This window comes from Ictalurus punctatus, chromosome 6, assembly GCF_001660625.3.
Source record: "Ictalurus punctatus breed USDA103 chromosome 6, Coco_2.0, whole genome shotgun sequence".
NCBI classification, from domain to species: domain Eukaryota; kingdom Metazoa; phylum Chordata; class Actinopteri; order Siluriformes; family Ictaluridae; genus Ictalurus; species Ictalurus punctatus.
This window is the reverse complement of record NC_030421.2, coordinates 927501-938432: the sequence shown is the minus strand read 5'-3', so window position 1 is coordinate 938432 and position 10932 is coordinate 927501. Positions and strand designations below refer to the sequence as shown.

At 38.8% G+C, this 10932-nt stretch overlaps 1 protein-coding gene across 1 annotated transcript; it reads left to right on the top strand.

Annotated features, from left to right (window-relative positions):
- Positions 1–2643: 2643 nt before the first annotated feature.
- Positions 2644–7021, top strand: sox21b (SRY-box transcription factor 21b). The gene is made up of 2 exons (XM_017470744.3): positions 2644–3173; positions 4046–7021. The coding sequence occupies exon 2, from the start codon at positions 4775–4777 to the stop codon at positions 5501–5503; it is 729 nt and encodes a 242-aa protein (XP_017326233.1). The 5' UTR covers positions 2644–3173; positions 4046–4774; the 3' UTR covers positions 5504–7021.
- The last annotated feature ends 3911 nt before the right edge of the window (positions 7022–10932 follow it).

The window sequence follows — 10932 nt, the reverse complement described above, 5'->3', positions numbered from 1 at the left end:
GGTAGATTGTGTAGCATATCATTAATTAGCTGCATCAATAATTATGTTAATGAAAGGTCCTCACAAGGATAGTAAGACAAACTTGTGTCTGTGTGTGTGTGTGTTTAACTCAAACAGGAACAGAAATACTTAAAGCCGCCCGTTGGGAATCCTGCAGATTATACAATTAGAATAATTACACTAACCGCGGAGAGCTTTAGGCAAATAAACTAAACTCACAGGATTGAGTAATGCGTGACTGTAATAATCCTCGTGTTGATTTTTTAATATGTACTTAGAGGGATGAGTGGGAATTTATTCAAACAGGTCACTGATACCTTCATTTAAACAAAATACCTTAAACTGAAGGTACATTCCCTGAAGGAAACACTGTGGTTGGCATATAATTGATGGGTTTGAAAATTTAGAAGACTTTTTGACTTTTAAAACATTTGACTTTTATTTCACACAAAAACGAAAATACGATATCAGTGTAGAGTTGAAGGTATACTCAGTGGGAGACTCGGGTGAAGGAAGCTGATTCGAAGCTCTTGAAGGCTTGAATGCTAGGCGAGATGACGGGTAGCGAAGCTGACAGTCCAGTAGAGACGCCTCCTTGTCGTGACTGCTTGGACTCGGGATTACCTGGGGAACCACAGGGACTGGCATGTAACACAATGATACTCTCTGTATCTGTATCTGTATCTGTTTCGTGCTCCAAGTGCTCGGGGTGGAAGGGTTTTTTTTTAACTGAAATGTGAAGCCTGTTCACTGCGAATACAGAGAGAAAAGCTCAGGAATAGAGAAGTCAGCAGTGTCAGCATGGTGTGTGAATTCTGGCTCTGAAGGTTCCTCAACCTCAGCTACATCACTCCAGTTCATAACTGATCTCAACCAGAGAGGGGTGTAAGCAATTATGTGTCTTTCTGCAAATATATTTTGTGACCTCACATTATTCATATGTGACACCTCTCATCTCGTTTCCAGCCAGCGTCCTCCTATTCATGTCTGTGATTGTATCTGTTCAGAACACTAACTTTTCAAGAAGCAAACACAAATATACAACGAGAAAGACAAGAAACACTCTGAAACTGAAAACAGTGTAACACCATCTTTAACTAAACAGCGTTCTTTGTGTTAATGGGTTTCTACGCTTCGTTTTCGCTAATCACTGTTTATGAACGCGCTGCCAGGGTTTTCATTTACTGTACGTTTTCATTTACTGTACGCAAGTTTATGTTCACTATTCCGGCACAAACCTCTCGTCTGGGCGGGGCTTAACAGTCATTTACTCTCATTACCTAGTGAGATTTGTAATTTGTAGTAGAAATTACTTCAATTCAATTCAGTTCAGTTTTATTTGTATAGCGCTTTTTACAATAGACATTGTCTCAGAGCAGCTTTACAGAAATATCAACACGGTGTACAGATATTAAAGGTGCGAATTTATCCCAACTGAGCAAGACACTGAGTGGCCACGGTGGTGAGGAAAAACTCCCTAAGATGTTAAGAGGAAGAAACCTTGAGAGGAACCGACTCAGGAGGGAACCCATCCTCATCTGGGTACTTATTACTTATTCTTTCAGTATATTAGTTCTTAATTAATATTTGAGGTTTGAGTAGTCTCATACCACTATATTTTCTAGACGAGCTCTCAGGAGCGGCATGAACCGGCCTCATCATCATCATCATCTTCAGCTGGACACTCAAGCTGTCAATCCAAAGCTCACTAGCCAATGAGAGTAAAGCTGTTTCTGTTAAGCCCTGCCCACACGAGAGGTTTGTGCCAAAATGGCGAACGTATAACTCGAGGAGCGTAAATAGAAAGTTTAAAAGTGTAAATGAAAATGGAAACAGCGCGTTCATAAACCATGATTAGAGAAGGAAGGAAGGAAGGAAGTTTAGAAAACTGTTCAGAAAACAAAGAACGCTGTTTATTTGAAGACCGATTCAATTTTTGCCGGTGAGTTCAGTGTTTTTCTGCTTTCGCGTTGTATATTTGTGTTCGTTTCTTGAAAAGCTGCGTTCAATACTTTTTGGCATAAATTTAATTTCATATTATTGAAGAAAAACGTGAGGAAAATCCTCTTCAAACATTACAAAACTCGTTCATTTCTGGAGAAGAATTATCGCCGATTACACCGTCAGAGTCCCGAAAAAAACCGACCGACACAGACGGCTTTCTGACAATCCCAGCACATTCAAAGAAGAAGAAGAAGAAGAAGAAGAAGAAGAAAGTGTGCGATCATAATCAGTGTGTGTTAGGATCGTAATGAGTGTGTGTTAGGATCGTAATAAGTGTTACTTAGGATCGTAATGAGTGTGCGTGTGTATCAACTGAGGGCGAGTGGTGATTGGTCAGCTGCTGTAAAGCCCATTATGACATCATCAGCTGGCAGTTTGACACTTTGTGTTTATTTCTACTATTTAAATTCATTGTTTTGTTTACTTTTTAAAATATATTTAAGCATTTTGACAGTTACCATCATTTACATTACTAATGTAAGCGGACACTTTGTGCGTGCGTGTGTGTGTGTGTGTGTGTGTGTGTGTGTGTGTGTGTGTGTGTTCTGCCCCTCCTTTTCCCTTTCAGTGTGTATGTATGGGGGTGTGTGCGCATGATCTCCATCCCCCTTTTTTCCCTCTACCTGACACACACACACAAACACACACACACACACACACACACACACACACACACACACACACACACACACACACTGAGCTCTCAGATTGCTGCACTCAGTGTCTGTAAAGTCACTATGCCGGAGACACACTCAGTCACTCACACTCACACAGAGCAAAGACGTACTTCTTCCTTCTTTCCCTTCTTCTAACTTAAAAAAAACAACGTGACGGATTTAACCTCGGATCTGTTTTCATTTTTAAACAAACAAAAAGAAAACTTTGTGGATTTTTCCTTACCTGGAAGAATTTAGACACTTTTGAAAAATTTATTATATATATATATATTTTGGCTTTGTTGCTGATTATTTTAGTCCTTTCATTTTCTCTCAGGACATCGGGTTCTCAAAGCTTCTTACTTTTTTAAGGACATTAAACAGATATTTGGGTTTTTTTTATCGCTATCATCTCTTTTTTTCTGGACGACGGTCATGCAAGTGATTTTTAAATCTTTTTTACTTTATATCACCATCACGCTGAAAACGTCTGATGAACATGTTCATGATTTTGTAAGTATCCTCAGAATCACCTCATTTATTATTATTATTATTATTATTATTATTATTATTATTATTATTATTATTATTATTATTATTTACAAAATTTATCCTGTAAGTTTATTATTGTAGACTTTTTTTAATTGCTATCATCATGTTCAATGCGTCTGATTTTGTATATTTATAAATGATTCTAGAAATATTTCATTATGGAATATTAAATAACGTTAATTGATTTACTTTAATAAATATGTTTCGAGTCTAAACAGCTCGTAAAGAATTTCTGTTAACCAAGTACCATAGTGACGCACAAAACTTTTCATGTTCCATGTGCTTTTGTCTTCAGCGTCGGTCTAGTCGTCATTATCTTCGTGTTTGATTCGGTTTAAAGAAGCTACTAACTGTGTTTATGAATTTCAAGAACAATACGATATTTACCGAGTCGTATCGTATTAATGAGTCAATATGTTCGGTAATGAATCAGTACAATTTTTTAAAGACTCTACTATATTGTGTAGTCTATATTGCGTTAAACGATTCAACAGAATAAATATCTAATATCAAATGAGTCAAATGTCAAAGTGCAATCTGTAATGAGTCAATACGGCCTTTAATGAATCACTAAACTCTTTAAAAATAGTCTTTAAAAGCTATTTGACTCTTTTAGTGACTCGGAGTTAAACAAGTATTTGATTTGCTACAGTCTTCACATTTTAATTCATAAATCATTAAATTCTTAAATGATTCAAACAGACTTTACCGATTCAGTGCTTTGTAATGACTCAGTAAAGTATTTAATGAACCAACGTTGTCTTTAACAGATCAATACAATCTTTAACGATCTTTTTTTTCTTCCTCTCTCTACCTTTTCCTTCTCCCTCCAGTGTAAAGTGGAGCTGAGCGTGAAGACTCTGAGAAACTGACCTCGATGCACACTGAAGGAAGTGAACTGCAGTGACTCGAGCTCTGATTGACTCACGCTTTGTGTTACCAAAATGAACAATAAGAGACTTTGTACAGACGAGGTTTTTTTTTTCTCTTTGTTATCATCACGCCGGATCGTGTAAAGTATCCAGTGAACAAGTTTAAGGTTCGTCAGTGAACTTAGAATCACCTGCTGCGCCTAACGTTCACGTCTTGGATTAATTTATTATTCTTCTTTCCCCGGAGGTGATTCAAGGTCTCACTTCATAAACAAATTCCAACACATTTTCATCTGGTGGAAAGGATTCTTCAATCGTTTGACTTGGTCACGACTTTCATTGTTTTGTTCATTATTATTATCACCATGTTGGATCGTGTCATGCCTCTGATGAACACGTTTGCGGTTTGTTCCGTTAATCGTCAGTGATAACTCGTTCAGCTATAAATGGCTCCAGTTTAACAACAACAACAAAAATAATAATATTTTAATAACCCTAACCCTAATCCTAACTGACTCAGATTTATTGTCCGATTTTAAACCTTTGCAGGCTTATGAGAAGGACAGTTTGCTTTTTCTGTGATCATGTGATCAGTGTCCAATCTTTTAAGCACGCTTGTTTTGAAATACTTTCTGAAAGAAAGAAAAACAATCTAACGTTGGCAAAGTGATACCGAACATTTTCTCCGTCATGTCGAAGTCTTCGGACCACGTGAAACGCCCGATGAACGCCTTCATGGTCTGGTCTCGAGCCCAGCGCCGGCAGATGGCACAAGAGAACCCGAAGATGCACAACTCAGAGATCAGTAAGCGTCTCGGCGCCGAGTGGAAGCTGCTAACCGACTCCGAGAAGCGTCCATTCATCGACGAGGCCAAGCGACTGCGCGCGCTGCACATGAAGGAGCACCCCGACTACAAATACCGGCCAAGACGGAAACCGAAGACTCTCGCCAAGAAGGAGAAGTTTGCGCTGGCTCTGCCGTACGGCATGCACGCGGAAGCGGAAACGCTAAAACCTTCCGCCGACTCCTTATTGCGCACCTCGGACAGAGCGAGGATCCTGTTCGCACCGTCACTCTGCGCCAACCCATACTCCTTTTTGGATTTTGGATCCAAGATGGCTGACTTCTCTCCACCTCCACCTCCTCCACCTCCTCTCCCTCCAGCAATGCCGTCGTTCCCGTACCCATCGCCGCTGGGTTTCCCGCCTTTTTCAGGAGTCCACGCGCACACGAGCGCACACAATCCGGCCTTTCTGATGCCGTGCAGCTGCAGCGCGTGGCCTTCGTCGTCGACGACATCGTCATCATCATCTACGTCGTCTTCGTCATCGTTTTCAACGCCGTTGGCGTACATCCTGCTGCCTGGCGTCGGCAAAGCACCGATCGAGCCGTATCACGCCTACGCCACTGCGTTATGAGACGAACAGCAGAATCGTGAAGTCACGATGGAGAATGTGCGGAGTAAATGTGTGTGTGTCTGTGTAGAGCACTATAAAACAAACAAACAATCAAAAAAGGACATTTACTTTTGACTAATGGATGATACACACCTTCAAGAAGTGTGTGTAAATTTTTTTATCTATGAGGCAAGAAAATGTAGAAATGTTTAAAGTGTTTAAATGTGTGCATGAAGTACTTCAAAATAATAAAGCACAACCCCAGGCGTTTTATTCCTCTTACACCACAGCAATTTCCCAATTACAGTCTCTCATTTATTAACGAACACGTCACACTTTTTATCCGTTTATTGTTACATTTAATTCTGAAATACTGAATCGCGAGTCTCACTAATGTTACAAGCGGTCGAGTTAATAAGACAAAAAAATGCTAAAAACACAGCAACCGCGATGAAGTGTAAACACCTGATTGTTACAAAGCGCTGACACTGGAGACTCCTTCCATAAACATTGCATAAATATTCATCAACACCTAACGTCCAATCAGAATCCAGAATTCTACAGCTCTGTGGTGTAGAGGGGTTAAATGGAGCGTAAAATATGTATCTGAATAAGAAGTCTGTACATATGTGTGTGTGTGTGTGTGTGTGTGTGTGTGTGTGTGTGTGTGTGTGTGTGTGTGTGTTTACTTGATACGTGGATATTTTGCACCGATTTAGCACGTCTGATGAAGGTACACTGTAGAATCCGATCTAAGCGTGTGAGTGTTCACAGGAAGGACTTTCTGCTGTTCTGTAAGGACCTGCTCCTCTCAAACGAGACACATCGTAACGTTTCGTATGGTTTCTAAAAAACATGGGACATAACAACGGATTTTATTTTTCGTTTCTGTAAACGTGCGTTTAGGAATATTTCTATGGACACTGCGCAGAGAAAAGCTGAAAGAGTGCGAAACGGACACGAAACAGGAATCAGCACTAAAACATGTATATAAATGTGTGTGTGTGTGTGTGTGTGTGTGTGTGTGTGTGTGTGTGTGTGTGTGTGTGTGTGTGTGTTACAGTGTACGGCTGAAATGTGTAAAATATCGCCGCCGCTAAACACAATCAGACTTTTAAAACTTTTACAGTTTTTACATAATTTAACAGACAAAAAAGTGTTAAAAAAGATATTTTTAATTTCTATATAATCTGATGTTTTACCATTATTTTTGTTTTGTTTAAATATTTACGTGTGTGTGTGATGATTTTTTTTTTTTTAAATGCTGTGCTTAATATTTATTGTATTGTGAAAATACTTCCATTTGAAGGAACATACACACACACACACACACACACAGACACACACGCTATGAGAATGTGACTAACTGTATGTGTGTGTGTGTGTGCGTGTGTGTGTGTGTGTGTGTGTGTGTGTGTGGTAATAAAGCGCACTTCTTGCTCCGTAGTGAACACTACACACTCTTCCAAGTCCCCTTTTCCTCCCTCCTCCCGCTCCAGGTGGAGTGTGTAAGGGATCCGGAATAAAAGAAAGAAAGGACTCTTTTGTTTTGGGTTTTTTTTTTTTGTTTGGTTTTTTTTAACCAAAAAAAAAAAAAGTTTATCGTGATTCAGATCGAGATTTTTTTTTAAAGGAGCTGCAGGAAAGTGAAACCTTTCTTAGGCTGCCTGAACAGGGAAGGGCTTTGATTTGGAACCAGGGAGAAAGAAAATGACTGGAAAAAAATTGTACTTGTGTGTGTGTGTGTGTGTGTGTGTGTGTGTGTGTGTGTGTGTGTGTGTGTGTGTGTGTGATGAACCCTTTGATAACTCATAGTTGCACACTTGATCACTGTTTTTTAAGGCCACTTCCTGCTGTATAACTGTCAGTGTGTGTGTGTGTGTGTGTGTGTGTGTGTGTGTTAGTCAGGATCCATGTATTTATTTGTTTGTTTGTTTGTTTACTTATTTTATTCATCATATTTTATTTAGGCCCTCGATTATTTGAATTTTTCCAAACTGATTTTCTTTTCCTCCAGAAAAATCCCACTTCATGTGTTGAGTGAAATTACACACACTTCAGTCTCAACCCCTGATGGTTCTCATTCTACGTTCCCTTTCTCTTCTCTACCTCCATTTTCCCCCCGACTAGCTCGAGATGCTAGGGAATTCATCTATCTATCTATCTGTCTATCTGTCTGTCTGTCTGTCGTTGTTGTTTTTCACACAGCAGTTTAATGTTTTTACTTGTTTTCTTCTACCAGTTATAGAGAGAGTGGGGAATTCAAACCTGAAAAACTTTCCCCTTCTTTCTTTCTTTCTTTCTTTCTTTCTTTCTTTCTCTCCCTGTGGTTCAGACAGTCGCTCTTTTTGTGTGCTGAAGTGCACTCGCTGAAAAGCCGCCTATTTGGAAAACTGTTAGCATTGTGCACTCGGGCCGCGTCTCTTTTCACTCCTTTCTCCCGTTTTTTTCTTTCGGCCGGTCCAGCTGGACGCGTCTGAATGGCCTCCTAAAGACGGGGGGAAAACACAACGTAATAAAAAATACATGAGCAAAAAAAGAGCGTAAATAAAAAAAAAAAAGAAAGAAACTTAAAAAAGAGAGAGAGAGAGAGAGAGAGAGAGAGAGAGAGAGAGAGAGAGAGAGAGGTGGATAAACGAACGGCGAGGAGAAGAGAAGGAGTGAAAGAGGGAGGACAAAAAGATATTTAACACGGACGATTAGCATCAGAAAAGCAGGACAATCGGTGAAAAGAGCGAACTAAACGGCTTTTGAATAGCTGTGTGTGTGTGTGTGTGTGTGTGTGTGTGTGTGTGTGTGTGTGTGTGCGTGTGTGTGTGTGTGTGTGTGTGTTTCCTCTTCATTGAAACGGGGCAAAATGAGAGATGTATGGAGGGATAGAAAGGTGCATGACATACAATAAAAAAAATGTCAGGACGGGGAGAAAGAAAAGAAACAGTGTGTGAGACACACACACACACACACACACACACACACACACACACACAGAGAGAGAGAGAGAGAGAGAGAGAGAGAGAGAGAGAGAGAAATGTTTCAATAAATATAGTATAAATGTATTAATTAATATTAATGTTTATCTGTAATTTCACATTGTACATTATTTTATAATCAGTAATTACAATATTATTAAATTATATTATTATTATTATTATTATTATTATTATTATTATTATTATTATTATTATTATATCAGCGCAAGTTTGATGTAAAAAGGTTTATTAGAATTGAATCAAAATGGCCAGTTGAGATCTAAGCGCGCGAGATCGGGTTCTGCACTTCACTTCATTTTATTTTTATTTTGCTGACTTTCCGTCATCCATCTGTTTATGATCCAGATAACCAGAAAGATCTGATGACTGCCTGTTCACTGTAAAGTAGACAAAAATGGGTATGAATGGGTGTGACAAAAAAAACAAAACTGAAGGTGAGAAAGAGGAATAAAACAAAATGAGAACAATCTCAAGCGTCCTGTCTTTAACCGAAGTGAACGGATCAACATTACTATCAGACGTTCACGTTTTCCCCACAATACACAAATACGTGTCAAATGTGCTGCACAAAAAAATTCAATTCAATTCAATTCAATTTTATTTGTAGAGCGCTTTTTACAATAGACATTGTCTCAAAGCAGCTTTACAGAAATATCAACACGGTGTACAGATATTAAAGGTGTGAATTTATCCCAACTGAGCAAGACACTGAGTGGCGACGGTGGCGAGGAAAAACTCCCTGAGATGTTTTAAGAGGAAGAAACCTTGAGAGAGAAATATGCGTAAACACGAGACTCACGCATTTCCTCAGTTTTAAATCTCCCGTGTCTTTGACATGTTTGCACTTGGCATTATTTCTGTCCCAGAGAATAAAAGGCAGGTCGCTGAGGGACAGGATGCTTATAGCTGCTTCAACGTACAGTAAGTGAGAACAGGAAGCAGCTTGTTTCTTGGATGTTCCACAACTATAAATGTTTTTTTTTTTAAAGGTGCATTAATAATAAATGAATGAATTAAATAAATTACAAATTGTTGGAAAAATTGCTGATATAACAGGAATAAAACATAATAATTGGAAAAGTAACCGTAGCTCCACTCTGTCACATCACCCCGTCGTTATTTATTTCCCTGAAGCAGCACGACACACACAGTGTTCAAGCTGCACGTTACATGTGTCACACTGGTTCCGACTCAATCAAATAATGCATCAATTTTATGCTTTTATTCGTTAAAATGTTTATTTTTAATAAATCGTAGCTACACATTGAATTTCTTATACGCTGTCAATCAGTTTTGTGTAATAAATCCCCAAAAAGTTACTTTCTTGTAAATTGTTAAAAGTTATGCATTCGATCACTTAAAAAAAAAATTACTATTATAATTGAACTTGCTTGTAGTCATTTACTCACTTTAAAAAACATAATACATTTAATACACGCACTGTCTGCACTTACCTTTGTTTGCAGAAACTTTAATTCAGATAGACCAACCTGGCAACCCTGTCATTAACTGTCCTGTCCGCTGCCCGTCCTCTTCCTTCTCATCCTGTGGGGCAACTTGAGTCTTGCCCCGATGGGCCTCTATTAGTGCTGGTTGCAGTTCTCATTTTTGACCACTAGGTGCAATAATATGGTTAGGTGTATTCAAGCAATAAGAATGTGAATGTTTGTTTGTGTGGAGGAAGTATAACTTTCATGCTAAATTTATTCCAAATTAATATTCAAATAAATTCAAGGTATTCGATTCTTTAAGTAAAACGTAGTATAAAAGATTTTACATCATCATCATCATCATGATCGTCTCTGAATTTCTGCACTTCAGCACAGTTCAGTGTTCAGTGTTCAGTGTGTTCAGTATGTGTGTGTGTGTGTGAGAGAGAGAGAGAGAGAGAGAGAGAGTGTGTGAGAGAGAGAGAGTGTGTGTGTGTGTGTGTGAGAGAGAGAGAGAGAGAGAGAGAGAGAGAGTGTGTGTGTGTGTGTGTGAGAGAGAGAGAGAGAGAGAGAGAGAGAGTGTTTGGTGTGACCTGCAGCACCAATTTTAAGCGGGTGCTTACACACTGTACGGTGTGTATGTATCTCTCAGCTCTATTTGCTCGCAGGAGGAAAAAAAATTATCTAAAGCCGCACCTTTAACACCTGGACGTGTCGAATCCGAGCTTCACAGGAGTGTGTCTCTCTCTTACATACACACACACGCACACGCACACACACGGTGCCCTACTTTAAAAATTAAAGGAAAATGAGGCGCTATTATTTATATATTTTGTATTTTAACACTTGATAATATATTTCAATTAAGAATAATATATATTTTTTAAATAAATAACTAAATCAACTCGAACATGAAATTTTAAAACCGAAATATTGCTTGAGCGTATTAAAGACATATAGTTGTAATTGTTTAAAATATAGCATGCAGTTAGAGGCAGAGCGCAATCCATGAATCATAATCAGTGTCTAA